General features: G+C 47.6%; 1 protein-coding gene across 1 annotated transcript in view; it reads right to left on the bottom strand.

The window, feature by feature from the left end:
* Positions 1–21,251, bottom strand: part of LOC135880347 (urea transporter 2-like) — an 82,190-nt gene that overhangs the window by 45,967 nt on the left and 14,972 nt on the right. The window contains exons 5-10 of the mRNA XM_065406613.1: positions 15,977–16,105; positions 13,205–13,397; positions 7,588–7,735; positions 6,339–6,473; positions 4,774–4,823; positions 3,050–3,307 (exon numbers count right to left, since the gene is read on the bottom strand). Of these exons, the coding sequence (XP_065262685.1) occupies positions 3,050–3,307; positions 4,774–4,823; positions 6,339–6,473; positions 7,588–7,735; positions 13,205–13,397; positions 15,977–16,105 (913 nt within the window). The remainder of the gene's footprint in view (positions 1–3,049; positions 3,308–4,773; positions 4,824–6,338; positions 6,474–7,587; positions 7,736–13,204; positions 13,398–15,976; positions 16,106–21,251) is intronic.

Below are 21,251 nucleotides of genomic sequence, written 5' to 3'. Positions count from 1 at the left end.
CGATATTGACAGCTATGGGGGCTGTGTAAGGAGTAGGACAGAAAACGCTCAGAGTGAACAGCTCCCTCATACTGGAGACATTTCTCACAATCCCAGAATTGCTCATATTTCAGTGTCAAAAAAATGAGAATGCAAAAGACAGCTTGAAAACTCGCACAATTTGTGAACTCCGAGTATAGTTTATTTGGTATAAATGACACAGAGAAACGTAACAACGTAGCTTCAATAATAAGGTAAGTTACTTCTGTAAGTAAGGATGGAGCTGTTCGTTATCCTGGGAAACAGTGACAAAATAGGTACGTGTAGATGCAACAGTGAATGGCAGGGATTCCTGGATAACATTTCTGTGATAACTTGTCTGAAATTAAAGTCTGTCTAATATGTACAGTGTGGAGTAGATTATTTGTCATAGTGAGACAAATGGCACTTCTGTATTTGATATATATCGTCTAAGGCACAATTCACTATAAGCGACATATAGGATCTTATGAATGACTTAAGAAGACACATTTCGTTTCTATTTTTTTTCTGATTGTCTTGCTTCAGTATTGCTATAATAACCCTGATTCTCAGCTGGTATAAACTGAAATAACTCCGTCAAAGTCAATGTAACGAGGCTGATTTCCGCCAGCTAAGGATCAGGCCCTTAAAATGTATGCTCCATATAACTCTCTAGATTTTGCAATATCAATGAAATCCGGTCTTCGCCTTTCCTCTGTGGTTTTTACCTTCTCTGGTGCAGATTCCCTTGACAAGGTAGATTTCGGTTCAGACAGTGATAGCTAACACTTTCCATAGGAATATAGATGTACAGAGAAATATAAACATACGCATCCTCCGGACAAAATATGACCCAAACCAATACCCATTGAAGGGACCTGTTGACTTCAAAGAGAATTGGCTTGGACTCTTATGCCCTGATATTAAGGACCTCATCCTGGCCTCCAGGCCTGCAGGCACAAAACTGTGCCGTCAGCTAACTGTGCTCACGGGTGCAGGTGCGAACACTAGCACTTGGGCATCTAATCATTGATTTGTGTGGCACCGCTGTAATTTAGATGCAATTAATTGCCGATGTAAATTTGCACGAGCACAAATAGCGTCTGAGTTGTAAAACCAACCCCTAAATATTGCATCAGGCATTGGTTACAGTCTCCTAAAAATCTGGCACGCCGCTGAGTTTTCTGTTGCTTGTCTTCACATATAACTTACTTCTCCAAGCTCTTTTTAGTCTATTTGCTATCTTTACGATCACTTCAACAATGTGCGCCTTTGGAAAAAATGCTGGGACTAAACAGAGAAGGCAAATGCATATATGAAACCCTGAAACCTAGATGTGCAATTTTTTTATTAACACCACAAAATGCTGTGCAGAGCTTTAGCAAGTAAAGCATGGCAAACGGTATCGTTTTTCAAGTGATTTTTGAAGCATTGTTCATATTTAAATATTCCAGTTTGAAAAATCAATAAAAAATTTGCAGGAAAATACTGCCTGGTCACCTTGAATATTTCTCTTTTGGCGCTTGACTTACTTGCATTCACTTTCAAGGCCCTTCAGAGCTTATCCCCACCCTACCTCACATCTTTCATTCAGTTTCAAGATGCTGAATCTTGCCGCCAGTCGGCCCAAGGTATCAGCCTTCATTGTTACATTTTCAAATACCCTTTGTGCTTTCTCCCATGTGGCCCCCTCACACCTGGGAGAAGCTCCTCATAGACACCCACCAAGTGTGGGGGAGCAGGCTCAGCCCAGCAGCAGGATCCAAGCGCAGAGGGACTTAGTGGGGGGGGGATCCAGGTTGGGGTGAGAAAGTTCTCTGTGGGGCAATCTGGGTGCGGGCGGCTCAGTGGGAGATCTGGATGCACAGAAGCTCATTGGTGGGTTCCAGGTGCAGGGGCAGTGGGACTCTGCAGGGGATCCAGGTGAAGGTGTTTGTGGCTCAGCGGGGAGGTCTAGGTGCAGGGGAAGTGGGGTTCATTTGGGTGGGGGTGCAGGTGGTTGGGACTCGGTGGGTAGGGTGTCTGGGGCGGCTCATCGGCGTGGTACAGATGCAGGGGAGGTGGGGCTTGTCAGGGTGAGGGTTCAGCTTCTGCCAAGGGGATACCGCATGCTGGGCTCCAGCTTCCCTCCCACCCCCGCTTGCCCCATCCCCTTCTCTTCCCCATCCCATGCCCCTTCCCCACCACTCCATCTCCTCCTCATCCCACCCCCTTCCTTCTCCACTGCCTCTTTCCTCCACCCCCGCTTGCCCCATCCCCTTCTCTTCCCCATCCCATGCCCCTTCCCCACTGCCCCATCTCCTCCCCACTCCACCCCCTTCCTTCCCCCTGCCCCTGCCTCCCCTATCCCTTTCTCTTCCCCATCCTATGCCCTTCCCCACTGCGCCATCTCTTCCCCACCACACCCCCTTCCTTCCCCACTGCCTCTTTCCCCCTGCCCCTGCTTCCCCTATCCCCTTCTCTTCCCCATCCCATGCCCCTTCCCCACTGCTCCATCTCCTCCACATCCCACCCCCTTCCTTCCCTCCTGCCTCTTTCCCCCTGCCCCCGCTTCCCCCATCCCCTGCTTTTCCCCATCCCATGCCCCTTCCCCACTGCTCCATCTCCTCCCCAGGCTTGTGGGGCAGGGGGTAAACCGCCACCCAGCACGAGCCAGCGGAGCGGAGCGGGGTGGGGCTGGGTCGCTCCACTTCCTGCCACCCGGTGATTGCAGGGTGGGCCCGACCCCGCACTCACGGGGTGGGGGGAAGTGGAGTAACCTGGCCCCTACCCGTTCTGCTCTGCTCCCCTGGCTCCCAGCCTTGGGACTTGCGGGGTAGGGGGGAACTGCCCTCCGGCACTCACCAGTGGCACGGCTAGGAGCTAGCAGAGCGGAGCGGGCTGGGGCTGGGTCACTCCACTTCCCACCACCCGCTGAGTGCAGGGTGTGCCCAACCCCTGCTGCAGTCCCCCGGGACGCATAGCTTAGGGGAGGGGATGGAGTGGGGGCGGGGCTGGTGCGGAGCAGGGCTGGGAAGAGGTGGGGCGGGGGCAGAGCAGGGGCGGAGACAGCTTTCCTGGCTGGCTCAGCTGGCCGGGTGATCAGGCTGGCCGGGGCCCCTTCTGAGTCTGGGCACGGCGCCACGGCGCCACTGGCGCCATCGTAAACCCGGTACTGCTTCTTCATTGTTAGGTAATACTCTCGGTTGGCTTCTGGGTAAGTGACTTTGGCAAGAGGTAACTTGTAGATGGCAGAGATGTTTGTGGTTAGTAACAGAAACGTGAGTGCAGACAAGCAGAAAGGCCAGGTAAACGCTGGTAATCCGAACTGAAAAGAAGAGAATATTCATCATTTTAATCATTCTGGGACCCTCCTTAACTTAATCCTCCAGCCTTAAACATAATTCAAAGCTAGGAGGTCTGCGATGAGCCTTCTCAGAGGAGTCTTGTTTCCCAAGTGGGTAGCTGCCTTTTTCCTCTTTACCAAAGCATAGACATTTGCTTGTGGGATGGTAACAACATTATGGGACCAAGTATCAGAGGGGTAGCCGTGTTAGTTTGGATCTGTAAAAAGCAACCGAGAGTCCTGTGGCACCTTTAAGACTAACAGATGTATTGGCGCATAAGCTTTCGTGGATGAATACCATGCGTCTGACGAAGTGGGTAATCACCCACGAAAGCTTATGCTCCAATACATCTGTTAATCTTAAAGGTGTCACAGGACTCTCTGTAACATTATGGGACCTGTCACATACGATAAGTACGGGCTGCACAGAGAATGGTGTATGACTAAATCCTTCCCTCTGTCACACCTATGCAACTCTAGTGAGGTCAAGTGTGAAGCCGGGCAGAATGTGGCCAGCTGGCTACAGATCTGAATGCAGGAGTAGAAGCCAGAAAATTAACTCTGCCCTGGTTCTTGCACCAATGCCTTTTGGGGACCTGGGCAAGTTGTTGTTGTCATCATCACCATCATGACAAATCCCAAAGGGACCTGGCTTCCTTGCAAATTGAGTGCCATCTGGATCAATCTCTGGCTAGGTCCTTAAGGTGGTCTACCTGGGCAAGTCACTTAGTCCTATATCCTCAAAGGCATTCAGGTGCCTAACTCCCATTGTGGGAGTTAGGCGCCTACATACCTAGGGGCCTTAGGGTACGTCCTAAGTGAGCGGGGCCTTAGGGTACGTCCACACTACCCGCCGGATCGGCGGGTAGCAATTGATCTATCGGGGATCGATTTATTGCGTCTCGTCTAGACGCGATAAATTGATCCCCGAACGCGCTCCCCGTCGACTCCGGAACTCCACCAGGGCGAGAGGCGGAAGCGGAGTGGACGGGGGAGCCGCGGCCATCGATCCCGTGCTGTGAGGATGGGAGGTAAGTCGATCTAAGATACGTCGACTTCAGCTACGCTATTCTCGTAGCTGAAGTTGCATATCTTAGATTGATCCCCACCCAGTGTAGACCAGGCCTTAGTGTCTTCAGCTGTAAAATATGGCTAATGAGCCCTACCTTGCAGAGATATTGAGGGATGATTAATGTAGGGCCTGCACTTTGAAGATGAAAAGTTCTAAGTTATTTATAATATATTTTAATGAGCAGTGCAACTGTCCCATGTGGCAAAACCTGTTCCCGCTTTGGTGGGGTTCAGGGATGCCTTCTCAATGGGATGGGATGGCTCTGTATATATAACCTGTTTATACCACACTGGAGATTAGGAAACTAAATTTAAATCTGTCTTCAGAAACATATCTCACTTCCCTATTAGTTGGCCCCGAGCTATTAAAAACTTACCACAGAAAACATATTGGCCACAGTTGCTCCCAGATAGGCACAAAAGAATGCTGTGAAAAGACAGACAGACAATTCCTGGTAAATAAGATTACTCACAGCACTGAAGAAACGAGTAAGGACAGCGGTCTTGGGCAAGCCCTGCCACTGCACTTTACAGTCCCCTCGTCCTGTCATTCATGAGAGCATAAGGATTAGTCTCATTCTGAACTTGTTTTCACAGAGAGTGCGTGCTCCTTCCAACCATGCAAAAGGCACAATAGGTCATGCCCAGCAATAGAAATTAAACAATGAAAAGATCTAATCTACCTGGATTTCAGGAAAGCAGTCCCACATGGGGTATTATTAGTTAAATTGGAGAAGATGGGGATCAATAAGAGAATTGAAAGGTGGGTAAGGAACTGGTTAAATGGGAGTCTACAATGGGTCATGAACTATCAGGCTGGAGGGAGGTTACTAGTGGAGTTCCTCAGGGATCAGCCTTGCCACCAATCTTATTTAACATGTTAATTAATGACCTTGTCTCAGGGTCTCAACTGACCACTATATTTGGGATCAGGAAGGAATTTTCCCCCAGGTCAGAGAGACTGGTTTTTTTTCCACCTTCCTCTGTAGTGTGGGTCACTTGCTGGTTTGAGTTACTGTAAATAGTGGCTTCTCTGTAACTTGAAGTCTTTCAATCAAGATTTCAGGATTTCAGTAACTCATCCAGAGGTTATGGGCCTATTACAGGAGTGGGCGGGTGAGGTTCATGAGGTGAGCAGGAGGTCAGACTAAATGATCACGACGGCTCCTTCTGGCCTTAAAGTTTACAAGTCTAAGAGTACGACTGTGGAAAGAGAATAATTGGAAATGTGTCTGCTGAAATTGCAAGGATGCACCTCGAAGGCTGGTATGGAAAGCACTGTTTCCCCCTGTATCTCTTCTGTCTTTAGACACAACCAGACTATAATGTGAGCCAGTGAAGAAATCAAATCTCATTTATTGAATGAGCAAAGGGTCCATTCTGAAATCTATATGATGCGGATATACTGAAACCTGACATGGAATTGCTTTATAAAAGCATTTCTGAAAGAACTCTGAGCTAACTCACAATTCCACTCTCCATTTAAATAGGGATAGTAAGTTGTGCAATGTAGTTTCAGGTAGAGATGGATCTGAAGCAGTCTGGTACTGATTGTCTCCAGAGTTTAGGCATGTCCATATCTGGGGAAATAGTTTGGGTCCATCCCTAGTTTCAGCTATACCAGCATGATGTGTTGAAGAGCATTGAACAGATACATTTTATACATCAAAACATCTATCCATAAGTGACAGAGTCATTAGGTAAACAGCTCTTGAAAGATATTTCCTTTGGCACGGCTGAAGGCAAATGTATTATTTTTGTTTTGACAGCATAAATTAGAGGGATCAGCACCTCTGACAGAAATAATCTTCAGCCTCGCCTAAGTTCATCTGCAGACCTAGCTGTGAACTTTGTGGCTTCACCCCTCTCTAGTACAAAAGCCTCCTGTATTTTCGTTTTCAGAAGGAATGACCCCAGTAATGGACACCCATCAGGTACATACCACAGGCAATTGCTAGCAGGTGGGTCTGCCATGTCAGCGCATAGAACATGCCCCCGATAGCGATGCATGCGAGGCAACTGTTGTAATTCCACAAGCCAGCATAGATATTGCTAAAAGGTGCTGCTAGGCTCAGTGCTGTAAAGGAAGTCAGAAAAATCTCACTGCTGGGCTTAAGGGATAAAAGAAACTAAGAACTGGAATGAATCAGGGCTGGCTCCAGGGTTTTTGCCGCCCCAAGTGGCGGGAAAAAAAAAAAAAAAGCCGCGATCGCAATCAGCAGCAGCTCCACCACCTTCTTCAGCGGCAATTTGGCGGCAGGTCCTTCCCTCCGAGAGGGACAGGGACCCTCGGCCGAATTGCCGCCGAAGAGCCCGACGTGCCGCCCCTTCCCCTTGGCCGCCCCAAGCACCTGCTTGCTCAGCTGGTGCCTGGAGCCGGCCCTGGAATGAATCAGACTTGTAAAGGATTAGCAGATATCACTCCCAGTGGGCCAAGCTCTGATTTCACTCCCACTGGTGTAAATCCAGAGAAGCCAGTGGAGTTACTCTGGACTTCCTTGGGGTGACTGAGGACAGAATCCCTGTCTCTATGACCTCACTGGAAGTTGATGAATGAAGGCAGATTTGGATTGTGAGGCCCAGATTCACAAAGGTATTTAAGCACCTAACTCCCAGGGGAAGTTAGCCATGTAGGTACCTTTGTGAATCTGGACCTAAATGCTTTCCCAGAACCCTACATTTCAGAACCACAGAAATCTCTTGTTCTTTGCACAGCTGGTCAAAAAGGTTGGTATATTTATTGAACCTTTTTTTTTGTTTTATTTGAACTATACCACAAAATATATTTCATGTTTTCAATGAAAAATTTCTAAACAAAATTAAAAAAAAAGACATCTGAAAAATTGTGTTTCATTTTGGTGTGTAAAAATCATTTGTGCGCTCTCTCTCTCGCTTGCTTTTTTTTTTTTAACTGTTTGTCCATTAAGAAAGGGGAGAGGAGAAGTGAAAGTGGCTTTCTCCCCTCACTGCAACAAAATGTATTTTTTTTTTTTTTGGAAAACTTGAAATTTTTCATCACAAAATCAAAACTTCAACCAAAATGCTTGTTGGAAAAGTTTTCTTGTTTGTCAAAAAAGCCATTTTCCATCAGGAAACCCAAATATAGATTGCAAATGTTTCCACCGGCTTTAATTATTTTCATATTATGTGATCATGTATGACATCTGTAAGAGAGAAATAGTCTGTAATACCTGCCAGCATCCCCACTGCTGATCCGATTGCAGCATGCAAGCAAATGAGAGGAGAGGAGATGAATAAAGCAACCAGGAAGATGCCACCAGTCCAGGGGTTATCACAGCCATACACCTGGCCGACGCCGACTGGAATGGATTGTAACAGCTACAGACATTTGTAAAGGAGAGGTTAGTATATATTGTTTGCAGTGCTGTTGGTCCCAGAATATAAAAGAGACAAGATGGGTGAGGTAATATAGATTCATAGATTCATAGATTCTAGGACTGGAAGGGACCTCGAGAGGTCATCGAGTCCAGTCCCCTGCCTGCATGGCAGGACCAAATACTGTCTAGACCATCCCTGATAGACATTTATCTAACCTACTCTTAAATATCTCCAGAGATGGAGATTCCACAACCTCCCTAGGCAATTTATTCCAGTGTTTAACCACCCTGACAGTTAGGAACTTTTTCCTAATGTCCAACCTAGACCTCCCTTGCTGCAGTTTAAGCCCATTGCTTCTTGTTCTATCCTTAGAGGCTAAGGTGAACAAGTTTTCTCCCTCCTCCTTATGACACCCTTTTAGATATCTTTTATTGGATCTACTTCTGAGGTGTTAATGCCCACTTCATTTTGAATATTTTCTTGCAACATGTGTTAACTTCTTATGTTTAACAATCAGTTCCACTTTGTATTTCACTGTGACACTTGGGGTATGTCTACACTGCAGTTAAGTGCCCGTGGCTGGCGCAGATCTGATGACTTGGACTAGGGGTGCTTGGGCTATGGGGCTGTATACTGTGTAGACGTTCAGGCTTGGGCTGGAGTCTGAGCTCGGGGACCCCGCAAATCGGGAGGATCTCAGAGCCCAAATGTCTACCCGGCAATTAAACAGCCCCGCAGCCCGAATCAGCTGACTGGGTCCAGCTGAAGGTGGTTAATTGCCGTGTAGACATACCCGCTGATGACCTTTCCCAGATCTGAGGAAGAGCCCTGTGGTGCTTGAAAGCTTGTCTCTTTCATCAACAGAAATTGGTCCAAAGATATTACCTCACCCATTTTGTCTCTCAGCTTGTTAAAGAGTTTCTTATTTCATTATTCTGAGCATACAAACAAAACCCAAATACATGGGGATTTCCCATAGTAATGACACAGGGATTAGGAGGAGGAAATTCTCACTTCTAGGGCCTTATGCATCTGAGAGGAGGGCATTACTAGTACTTATGGAGTGGAGTAGCAGATAGAGCCCACATTCGTCATCCCTCCCACTTATTTTGTGTCCCCATGAATCTGCACTGGACTTGTACCCCCACTAATGGAAAGGTCCCTGTACAATTTAACAGGGATGAAGCTAATGGGATTCAATAAAAAGCCCTCCAAATACCTATCGAATTTAATAAAAATGCCAACCTGTTTCTATGCAGTGTAGCTGTAGCCAGGTCGGTCCCAGGATATTAGAGAGATGCGGTGGGGGAGGAAGAAGCAGCTCTGTGTGGCTGGAAAGCTTGTCTCTCTCACCAACAGAAGTTGGTCCAATAAAAGATATCACCTCACCCACCTTGTCACTCTAACAACCTGTCAATCGTTAATTTTTTAATCAGCCTACAAAATTCTATAGCCTGGATATAGTTTTGGATCATCCTATAGAATTCAGTAGAAAACACACGTAGAAAATGCATCTATTAAATTCTACAGGGATTTTCCATAGGAAATGGCCACATTCCTGCCCCATCCACTTCCTTTAACCCCTGTGATGAGCCATGTAATTTTTAACCATGATGCACAGAGGATAGGATTTTGACTTTATCTGTGCTGGGTCCTCCTTTATGCAGCAGATCTTCATAGAGACATAGATTTTAAGACCGGAAGGGATCATTATACCATCTAGTCTGCTCTCCTCTTTATCACAGACCATAGAATTTCATCCAGTTACTGCTGAATTGAGCACAATAACTTGTGTTTGACTAAAGGCCTCCAGTCTTGATGTGAAGACATCAAGATACAGAGAATCCACCACTTTCCTTAGTAGTTTGTTCCAGTAATTAATCAACCTCACTGTTAAGAATTTATGCCTTATTTGTAAGTGGAATTTGTCTGGGTTTAACTTCAAGCCATTGATTCCTATTATGCCTTTCTCCACTAGGTTAAAGAGTCCTTTACTATCTGGTATTTTCTTCCCGTGAAGTGACTTATACACCATGATCAAGCCATCTCTTGATTTTCTTTTTTGATCAGCTAAACCATGGGGGGAAAAAACTTTTTGGCCTGAAGGCCGCATCGGGTTTAGTAAATTGTATGGCGGGTCGGTTAGGGGAGGGGGTCATGGCCGGCCCCCACCTCCTATCTGCCCCCCCCCCCCCGGGACTCCTGCCCCATCCAACCCTGCCTGTTCCCTGACGGCCCCTTTGGGACCCCTGCCCACCCCTGAGCTAAACAGATTGAGCTCCTTAAGTCTCTCACTGCAACTGCTGCTCTCAGTCCTAATGCAACTGCTTCAGTGCATGCTGTGTTGTTGTAGAAAAAGCACCCCCACCGCCCGCCAAAAAAAATTCCATATGAAAGTTTATGGGAGAGTTTAGTCAGAGTGAAGTCCTGGCAGCAAAGCTGAAACTTAAACAGTGGAGTATTTCAAAGCCAGGTCTCAGGCTTTCCCAGTGCTTACTACCAGTCCGTGTTCCATGGCTGCCACCACCTGGATCTCTTGGGGATTTTAAATTGCATCTGATAGCATAGGACCTGATCTAATTCCCATTATAGTCCATGGGAGTCTTTCCATTGACCACAATGAGCGTCGGATCAGGCCCATGGTCCCTGGAGTTGAAGAAGGCTGTTTGTAGTCTCTCCCTTGCCCTTGCATTTCAGCATTCTAGATCAGCACCTCAACATTGTCTTTGGCCTTTTGTTTCTTCTGCACAGGAGAGAAATTAGCCTAGTGTAAATAGGCCAAAGCTCCTTCAGACCTCTTGTCAAAGTCAGGCTCTGCGATTTCACACTTATCACTCTTTTCACTTTGTGACAATGCGGGAATTCTATTCAGGGCGTACCAGGGGGCTGACATGCCTGATCGTGACTCTTTGTCACTTACTCGGGTGCCTCTTATTGTCCTGCAGGATTTTTCGCTCTGTGCAAACCTAACCAAGGGATGTGTTAAAAAGTAATCCAGAAATGAGCCACATAGATGGTGAGCCTTGCAGGGCCGGTGCAACCACTAGGCAACTGCCTAGGGTGCCTAGTGCTTGAGGGCGCCTAAAAGCCCGCTCAGGCGAGGAGGTGGAGTGGAGGTGAGCTGGAGCGGGGGGGCGCGGAGAGCGCCACCCGCAGTAACGGGGGGGGGGGGGCATAGGGGAACCGCTCCTCGCCCCAGATCACCTCCACTCTGCCTCCTCTGCTGAGCACACAGCCCCTGCTCTAATTCTCCTCCAATCGGCGCCGCAAGCCTGGGAGGGGAGGAGAATTAGAGCTGCGCCGGTGTTCTCAGTGGAGGAGGCGGAGCGGACGTGAGCTGGGGCGGGCTCCCCGGGCGGGGTTAGCTGCCGCAGGGGGGGGGAGGGAGGCTCCCCGGGCGGGGTTAGCTGCAGAGGGGGGGTAGCTGCTGTGTGTGGGGGGGCGGCCGCCCCCCGGGTGGGGGGCAGGCTGGGTTAGCTGCCGCGGCGAGCGGGGTTAGCTGGGGCGGGGGGGTGGCGCAAGGTGGAAGTTTCCTTGCACTGGCCCTGGAGCCTTGGTAGTCACTCGTTCAAAAGTACTGACAGCTTTCACCTTTTTCTGCTTCAGTCTGCGGACTTCCTTTTAAGTATTAGATATTGTAAGGCGAAGTCTCCAACCTCACATTTTTTTTCATGACTGATATTGTGTTCAGATATCGATAACAGAATAAACTGAAATCTAATGCTTTGGCCTCCCCCACCTCCCCAAAAGGCCTCATTTTAATGAGCATCAGTTCCATGGAAACGGCTCTTTCTGTCAGCAGATAGTTCTTACAGTTTTGGGTAGCCAGCTGGCATTTCTAGATGATCTTCTCTTTCACCTTTCAAGTCATTTGTGAAGAAGATGTTTCTAATTCTTTCCTTTAATATGAATAAATCTCCACTGAAGCAGGATTTATGTGGTCTCTAATTAAGGTATTTTCCAAGTAAAGGCCCAGGCCAAATTCTTTGCTGTCATAAATGGGCCTCCTTCCATTCACTTCAAAGGAGTTTTGCTCATTTCCCTCAGCAGAGAATCTGTTCCTTCCTTTGCACCTCAAACTCTCTTTGGAATCAATAGGCATTTGAGGTGTGCAAGGAACGCAGTGTTGGGGAGGTCACCAGCCACATATAGAGTGCTGTATATACTCGTTCATTAGCCCGTTCATTTATAAGCCGACCCCCCAAGATGGTTAGGTAAAAATAGCAAAAACTGTATGACCCTTTCATAAGTCGACCCTATATTTCAGGGGTTGGCAAACTTTGGCTCCTGGCCCATTAGGGTAAGCCTCTAGCGGGCCTGGATGTTTTGTTTACCTGAGGCGTTCACAGGCACGGAGCCCCTAAGCTCCCAGTGGCTGTGGTTTCCTGTTCCCAGCCAGTGGGAACTTCCCGCAGCTCCCATTGGCTGGGAACGGTGAACCGCAGCCACAGGGAACTGAGGGGCTCCATGCCTGCAGACGCTCCAGGTAAACAAAACAACAATGTATTAGATATTCAATTCAATGATTCCATAGAGTTTAAAATCATCAAATTTTGGTGTAGACCGTTTATAAGCCAACCCCCGCTCTTTGACGAGGCACTTTTTAACCAAAAATATTTGGCTTATGAACGAGTATATATGGTAATTTTCAGTTTTGACTTGGTTCTATGGCTCTCGTTTGATGATGTGCCCTGTGGAGTTGTACTTTGTTTTATTGCTCTACATATATTTAAAATTCTTGATAGAAGCTTATAAATAACATCTATTATCATTGGGGTTTTTTTTCTTTGTTGTTCTCCACTTGGCAAAGGTTGATTTCCTTTTCCTATCTGTCTTAACAAGTTTAAAATGGAAATACCCATTTCTACAAGCTTTTTTTATACATTGGCATTAATTAATGATGGCAGCACAATTTTGGAAATAGCACTGGTTGGTTAATAGTAGAGGGACCACTAGAGTATAAAAGATTGTTTTTGTGTAGGTCCAGCATAAATATTGGCTATAAAAAAATCTGCATGTCTGCCTGTACATGAGTTTCTAATGAGCCCATCATGATAGTGTCTGTGCCAATTTCTTAACAGAAAGGTGATTTTTAAAAAACTTAATAGACTATATTAATCATGTGTGATACAAAGGTGTAATCCCAGCATTACATGAAAATTTGAACAGAACTATGGAGCCATGACCAGTGTCTCCATGGTAATGGATTATGAGAATCCAGAGAGATTCACTGAGGATTATAACATGTATTTAGGTTCAGTTGTATGCTTAAGATACTTGGAAACTCTAAAATTGAAGTCACCAAAACAGACAGTTGCCATAGTAAAGTATTACATATCGGTTACTTGTTACCATGTAAATACAGAATTGTATTATGGGGCTCTGTCTTTGTCATGTAAAATAAAAGGACATGGCTCTTTATTGGCTTACTGTGTAAGTGGCGTGGAATGTTTCTTTAATGACTCTTACCTTTGGCACATCAATGTTGGACCAGGTGATATTGGGCACTGATGTTGCAGGTTTAATGAGGACTGTAGGGAAGAAAAGGTTGTAGTGTCCAGTGGCCGCAGAGTATAATGTCACTGCTGCGTTGAAAGGCAGGGTGAAAACAGGAAGCTCCCACTTACTGAAGATTGAGCCTAAAGCACTGGAGAAAACGGGGCTGAAAGAGAAAAACAAAATTATCTCATTAGAAGCTTGTGAAGATTAATTCCTCAGATCACTCAGCCAGGTAAAAACTATCCATTATCCTGACAAATAATTTAGGAAATGCATACTCTTCATGCCTTTTGGTTTTCGTTAGGAACTGTTTGAGTTCCAGAGGTCCTTCTGATACAATCAGATTTATTTTAGGTTATCTTGCAAGTCCCTCATCCCTACTTGTGCATTGCAATCAGCAATACACAGATTTCCTCCCTGCTTTCATTACCCTAAAAATATTTAGGGACAGATCTTCAGTTGGTGTGAACTCATGAAGCTTTATTGACTTCAATGAAGCTGATTTACACCAGCTGAGGATCTGGCCCTTAATTTAGTAGAGCTAGAGAGGGGCCCAAATCAGACCAGAGCCAAGCCTTGAGCTGGGAGAAAGCTTGGAGTCTATCCAAGCTTATGGGTTGGGACCCTGGATAATTAAAACAATAAACAAAGCCTATGGCCATTTGAGTTACAGCAACAAAATTGGTTATAATTCGCCACCTGAACTTCAGGCAGACAAGAGAATCTATGCATTTCAGCCCTTTCCAGCAAAATGTCCTGAGTTCAAAAGACCGATTGCCAATCTGCCTGGGCACATCATTGTTTGATAGGCCAGTAAAATATCATTAGTTGTTTTCATGATCATCAATCATCATGGTTAAGGGCAGGTGAGTAGGTTTTGTGCCTGGGCTGGTAAATGTTTATAACATTTTTACAATACCCATTTATACAAGTAAAAGAATAAATGAAAAAATTGTGGTTTACAAGGGCAGGGAAATGGTGAAAATAATGTTGCTGTCCGCATTACAATGGGCAACTGACAAACAGCCATGTGGCTAACATTTAGGACATTGAATTAATTTCAGTTAAATGTGGAATTTACATGTAAACTGGGAATTTATTTTAGAAAGGCTTAATCTAAAATGTATAAAGATAAATGATAGTAAAAAAATCACAGCTTTAGAAGCCAATACATGTGTGGTATACTCCGGAGGGAATTCTGCATCCCTCCCCCAAAATTCTGCGCACAATATTTTAAAATGGCTGTGGGGAACAGAGGCCACGGGCTGCACAGAGGTGGGAGATCACCCTGCAGCCCCCGGCCCTGGCCCTGGACTTGGCGGTGAGGCTGCACCCGACCCACCTGCTCCTCCACACCAGGTGTGGCTGGGGAGGCTCAGCCTGGCAGGATCCAAGTATGGAGGGGTTTAGTGGGGGGGGGATCCAGGTGTAGGGTGAGAGGGCTCTGTGTAGGGCAATCTGGGTGTGGGCAGCTCAGTGGGTGTTCTGGGTGCGGGGGACGGATCTGGATGCACAGGGGCTCGTTGGGGGACAATGGGACTCTGCAGGGGGAGGTGGTTGGGGCTCATCAGGGGGGTCTGGGTGTGGGGGGATGGGGCTCAGCAGAGGGGGTCTGAGTGTGGGGGATTTAGGGAGGGAGTGGGACTTGGTGGGGTGCGGGTCTGGATGCAGCTGATTGGGGCTCAGTGGGGTGAGGATCCGGGTGGTCCAGGTGCAGGTGGGATGGGGCTCACCAGGATGGGTGTTTGAGTGCAGGGAGCTCAGTGGGGGATGTCTGGGTGCAGGGGTGGGGGTCCAGATGCAGGGAGGGTGGGGATCAGGGGAGTCCGGGTGGGGAGATGGGGGTTGGCGGGGGGGTCTGGGTGCAGGGAGGAGGTGAGGCTTGGTGGGGTGGGTGGTTGGTGGTGAGGGTTCTGGATGTGGGGGGAGTCGGGCTTGGCAGGAGGTCTGGGTATGGGGGGGATCCAGATGCATAGGGTTTGGGCAGACGGGGGAGCAGCTCCCTGTACAGAGACCCCTGTCCCCATGGCTGAGGAGCGATGGGGGCAGGAAGTGTGTGTGTGTGTGTGTGTGTGTGTGTGTGTGTGTGTGTGCAGCTTCCTGCAGCCTGAGGTTTCTGGGGGTGGTTCTGACTCAGCCCTAGCCGCTCCTTGCAGGGGAAGAGGAGTTATGCCCAGCGCAGGGTAGGAGCCACCAACCAGGGCGTTCCCACCCCCGCACTGCTGCATGATTTACCTCTCTGCCAGCTGCTCCAGACAGCTGAAATGACTTGCCTGCACTGCTGGGGAGGGGCGCATGACTGCTCTTGTGGCTTCCCTTTGCTTCCCTGTCAGAAAGTCATTTTTCTGCAGAGAAGCAAAGAAATCTGTGGGAGACATGAATTCTAGATGTGCACAGTGGCCCAGAATTCCCCCAGGAGTAGTAGTAGCATGATTTCATTAGTTTAAAAATCTATGCAAGACAACATATGACAACCAATGTCTCAGGAACAGAAGGAATCAGAATCCAAGCACTGGTGCACCTCAGTCCCTCTTATTCTCTGCCTGTGGCACATAGGAGTCTAGTCTGTGGGGACTGTAATATTTTGATCTCATTTCAATTGTTGGGTTTAGTTGGGTGGGTGTTGGTGGTCTATGATATGCAGGAGGTCAGACTAGATGATCTGGTGGTCCCTTCTGCCTTTAAATTCTACGACACAGAACTGTTTAGGCTTTCACAGAAGCCTAAAAGTGTGCGACTTACCATGTCGTGGATGTAAGAGCAACAGGCAGTAGAAGCCACCAATAGAAGTCTCCCTTGTCAGAGAATACTGCTATGAGCAGTCCCACCAGGACCCCATTATAGCCATGCAGTCCCGCTGCTATGGATGATCTGTGGGAGAAAGACAATTGACTTGAAGGTTTTGTTGTTGTTGAAATGCATCATCACTTAACTCTGTCCCTTCACCTGGGGTGAATCACTGCTTCCTGTACTGGTTTCGGGGGTAAGAACCTCACTTGCATCTGAAGAAGTGAGGTTCTTACCCACGAAAGCTTATGCTCCCAATACTTCTGTTAGTCTTAAAGGTGCCACAGGACCCTCTGTTGCTTTTTACAGATTCAGACTAACACGGCTACCCCTCTGATACTTGTACTGGAATGTAATTTCCAGGCGTGCTGTGTACCAGTGGAATTATACCAGTGTAAAACCAGTGTGAGGGAAGAATCAGGACCTAAAAGTCCTGGCTCCCAGTTCCTTGGTCTTGTGGTTAAGGTACTGGACTGATCCTTGAGAGATCTGGATTCAAGTCTCACCTATGATACAGGCTTCTTGGTGACAAGGGGCAAGTCGTTTAACTTCCCTGGGCTTCTGTTCCCTATTTGTAATAGGGAAAATGAAACTTTCTTTCTCCCACCGTTTGCCTGTCATGTCGATTGAGACTGTAAGCTCTTTGGGGCATGGATTGTCTCTTACTATGTGTATATACAGTGCCTAGCACAATTAGGGTGACCAGGTATCTGGTTTTCGACTGGAACACTCGGTCGACAAGGAATCCTGGTGGCTCTGGTCTGTCCGGTTGGCAGCACCACACAGTGGGGCTGGCAGGCTCCCTGCTAGCCTCCACGCCATGCGTCTCCCGGGAAGCAGCCGGCATGTTCCCCCTCTGGCTCCTATACGTAGGGGAAGCCAGTGGGCTCCGCACGCTGCCCCCGCCCCAAGCACCACCCCCACAGTTCCCTTTGGCCAGGAACTTCAGCCAATGGGAGCTGCGGGTGTGGCGCCTGCAGACGGGGCAGCACGCAGAGCCTCTGCATAAGACCCGGAGGGGGGACATGCCGGCGACTTCCGGGAGCCACTTGAGGTAAGCACCGCCCAGAGCCTGCACCCTTGACCCCCTCCCGGGCCCCAACCTCCTGCCCCAGCCCCAGCCCTGATCCCTCTCCCGCCCTCTGAACCCCTCGATCAGCCTGGAGCACCCTCCTGCACCCCCAACCCCTCATCCCCAGTCCCATCCCAGAGCCCGCACTCCCAGCTGGAGTCCTCACTCACCCCCCCACCCCAACCCCCTGCCCCGAGCCCCCTCCCGCACCCTGAACCCCTCATTCTGCGGAACAAGACTGTGGAATATAGAGGTTTGCTCTCCCTAATACTGTCTGTTTTCCCCCATAGAAAATAAAAGATGCCCCCAAAGAAGCCTTCAGGAGCTCAGTATAGGAAGTGAAAAGCTCAATTGCAATCTAGTTTGCAGCAAGGGGCAAATTTGATGGGAACATATCTGAAACAGAACAACACAGACCAGCTTTAGGCACTAGTGATCGTTCCAGTGCAGAAGAAATTGAGGAGTAAAGTGTAAATGATGGAAGTCCTATTACTAAGGAATTAGCAGTTTTACTTAAAGATAAGTAATGGGAATGTGAGGAAAGTGGTGAAGAATCGTCCAGTTTTCCTAGCGGTGTAAAGGAGAGAGATGACAAAGAAAAATCTGGTTTACATGAAAAGGAGAGAAATGATAAAGAAGAATCAGCCTCGCATGATGACAAAAACAGCAGTGAGAAAAATTGCACCCCACAAATCGATAAATCAGATCCTGTTTTATGGCCAGCGATCCTAAACTCTGCCGATACTGATCGTACAATTTTGAATGGGCTGGGCAAAATCAAGGATATGACATTTCCAGTAAATGAGCAGAAGCGACACTTCTCAAAGTCACACTGTGAAAGAGTGCTCAAGAATGGTGAGAAACTGACTCAGTGTTGGCTAGTCTACTTGAAATCAACTGACAATGTGTTCTGTTTTTGTTGCAAAATATTTTACAAGAATGCTTAATCGTTGCTTGCACTTTCTGGGTACAATTACTGGCATAACTTAGCTGATGATCTGAAGCAACATGAAAAGTCACCAGGTCATTTTACGGCGTACTCCCAACGGATGGAGATCAAGTCCAGGCTCAAGCTAAATAAATGCATAGACATGGAAAACGAGCAGAAGACCAGTTCCTGGTCTGTGGATGACTCTACTGGAAAAGGCCTAACAGAACTGTTTATGAACCTTTTGAATGAGAATAAAATAAAGTGTCAGGACTGCCGCGGCCCAGGCTATGACCATGGTGCGAACATGAAGGGAAGCAACAGTGGTGTCCAGGCTAGGATCCTTGTGATGAATCCAAGAGCTTTCTTCATGTCTTGTGGCTGCCATTCCCTCAACCTGGTTCTGTCAGATGCAGTGTCATCTGCTTTAGATTCAGTATCTCTCTTCGGAGTACCGCAAAGGATAAACGTCCTGTTTTCAGCATCAACTATCAGGTGGAAGATCCTCACAGTCAATATTACAAATCAGTGATACTCGCTGGGAGAGCACATTGACAGTGTAACTGGCCAGTGAGATGCCTCAGTGACTGAGGTTTACAATGCCCTGATGGAACTGGCATAATCGAGTAAAGCCGAAGCCAGAATCTGACACGAGGCATAAAGCCTGGCAAACCACATCACTGACTTCAAATTTCAGGTCTCAGTTGTGATTTGGCACGATATCTTGTTCCAAGTAAATGTTGTAAGCAAGAGATTACAAACTCAGTCAGTGGACATCGTGACTGCTACTACTTTGATGAGAAGCTGCTGTGATTTCACAGTGGCCTACAGAGACAACGGATTTGAAGATGCCTTCACTAGATTCATAGATTCATAGATTCTAGGACTGGAAGGGACCTCGAGAGGTCATCGAGTCCAGTCCCCTGCCCGCATGGCAGGACCAAATACTATCTAGACCATCCCTGATAGACATTTATCTAACCTACTCTTAAATATCTCCAGAGATGGAGATTCCACAACCTCCCTAGGCAATTTATTCCAGTGTTTAACCACCCTGACAGTTAGGAACTTTTTCCTAATGTCCAACCTAGACCTCCCTTGCTGCAGTTTAAGCCCATTGCTTCTTGTTCTATCCTTAGAGGCTAAGGTGAACAAGTTTTCTCCCTCCTCCTTATGACACCCTTTTAGATACCTGAAAACTGCTATCATGTCCCCTCTCAGTCTTCTCTTTTCCAAACTAAACAAACCCAATTCTTTCAGCCTTCCTTCATAGGTCATGTTCTCAAGACCTTTAATCATTCTTGTTGCTCTTCTCTGGACCCTTTCCAATTTCTCCACATCTTTCTTGAAATGCGGTGCCCAGAACTGGACACAATACTCCAGCTGAGGCCTAACCAGAGCAGAGTAGAGCGGAAGAATGACTTCTCGCGTCTTGCTCACAACACACCTGTTAATACATCCCAGAATCATGTTTGCTTTTTTTGCAACAGCATCACACTGTTGACTCATATTTAGCTTGTGGTCCACTATAACCCCTAGATCCCTTTCTGCTGTACTCCTTCCTAGACAGTCTCTTCCCATTCTGTACGTGTGAAACTGATTTTTTCTTCCTAAGTGGAGCACTTTGCATTTGTCTTTGTTAAACTTCATCCTGTTTAACTCAGACCATTTCTCCAATTTGTCCAGATCATTTTGAATTATGACCCTGTCCTCCAAAGCAGTTGCAATCCCTCCCAGTTTGGTATCATCCGCAAACTTAATAAGCGTACTTTCTATGCCAGAGAAATGGCGGAAAACTTAGAAGTTGAGCCTGTCTTCAAGGAAACTCACTGGAAGAAGAGACAGTTTGATTATGAGGGCAGAGATGAGATGATGGGAAGCTTGGAAGAAAAATTCAAGAGGGAGTTTTTTTGCTAGCTCATTGACACTGCTCAAGTGTCCATCAAAGAAAGGTTGGGACAAATGAAGCTCCCAAAATGACCTGGGTTTTTTTGTATGACTTTAGTAAGCTTGGACCTTCACCGGATGCTGACACATGGGTAATGTTAGGATGTCAATGATAAAGACCTCTATGTCGAATTGGACAACATCTGTCACATTTTGCAACCTGGGAAGCACCTTCCACCCCAAGTTCTCCAATTCATTCATGAGGCAGAGCTGAAGGACACTTTTCCTAATGTGTGGATAGCTTTGAGGATTCTGCTTACGCTGATGGTCACAGTCGTGAGTGATGAGTGCAGGTTTTAATGAGTCTGAGCTTCGAAAACCTATCTTCGAACGACGATGACGACTGGTGCCTCCCTGTATTGGGGGGGGCACCAGCTAAAAAGGAGGACACGTGACCGCCCCATGGGTCTCCTCCCTGCCCCAACCCCAGCCCGGGGCCCTGCACTGTCCCTGCCCCCTCCCCCCTTTCCCACGTTACCTGTGGGGGGGAGGAAGGGGCTCTGTCCTCCTGCTGCGCCAGCTTCCGCCTCCGACCCCCCAGCATGTTCAGTTGCTCTCCCTGGCAGCCTGGCCCAGGCGAGGAGCGGGACGGAGCTGCTCCCAGTCTCTGCTCTGTGCAGCGTAGCCAGTTGTCTGGGAGACAGCCTGGCTGGGGAGGGGCGGTAGCGGCAGCCTGCTCCCTGCCTGGGCTCAGCTTCCAGGACACAGGCTGAGCGAGCTGGAACCCCCTCTTTCCCCCCCAGCATGCTGTGCGCAGCAGCACCTGCCTGGCTTACCCCTGGCTGGGGAGGGGCAACAGCAGAAACCTGCTCCCTGCCCAGGCTTGGCTTCTGGGGACTTCAGGGGGGCACCAGCTTGCTTGGCCGCTGTCCCCGGAAGCCCAACCTGGGCAAGGAGCAGCCTGCCGCCACTGCAGGCAAGTGCTCTCCTACGTAGCTGCTGTGCTCTGGCCCCACCTCTTCTAAGGCTGCCACCTACCATAACACTATTTAACGCCAGTCCACCCAATGTTGGGGCACAGTTCCATTTCTTGATGTTAGTACATTTCCATTATTCTTAAAATTAAAAAGTTTCTATAAGCTTAGAGGAAATAATTTTGTTTATTTGCTTATATATGGCAAGAATAAATACAGATTTACAGATCCTAGAGTGCAAATTTATCGTCTTGTGTGACAGGAATAAATCATGCATGCAAATCATGCATCAAAGTCATGAAATGGGCTACAAATGCAATAAAAAATAAGGTATTCAAAAGTTTAAGAAATGGAGGGGGAGGGATGCCA

Source organism: Emys orbicularis, chromosome 6, assembly GCF_028017835.1.
Source record: "Emys orbicularis isolate rEmyOrb1 chromosome 6, rEmyOrb1.hap1, whole genome shotgun sequence".
Taxonomy (NCBI): Eukaryota; Metazoa; Chordata; order Testudines; family Emydidae; genus Emys; species Emys orbicularis.
The sequence above is the reverse complement of the archived record's forward strand: the minus strand, read 5'-3'. Positions and strand labels throughout refer to the sequence as shown.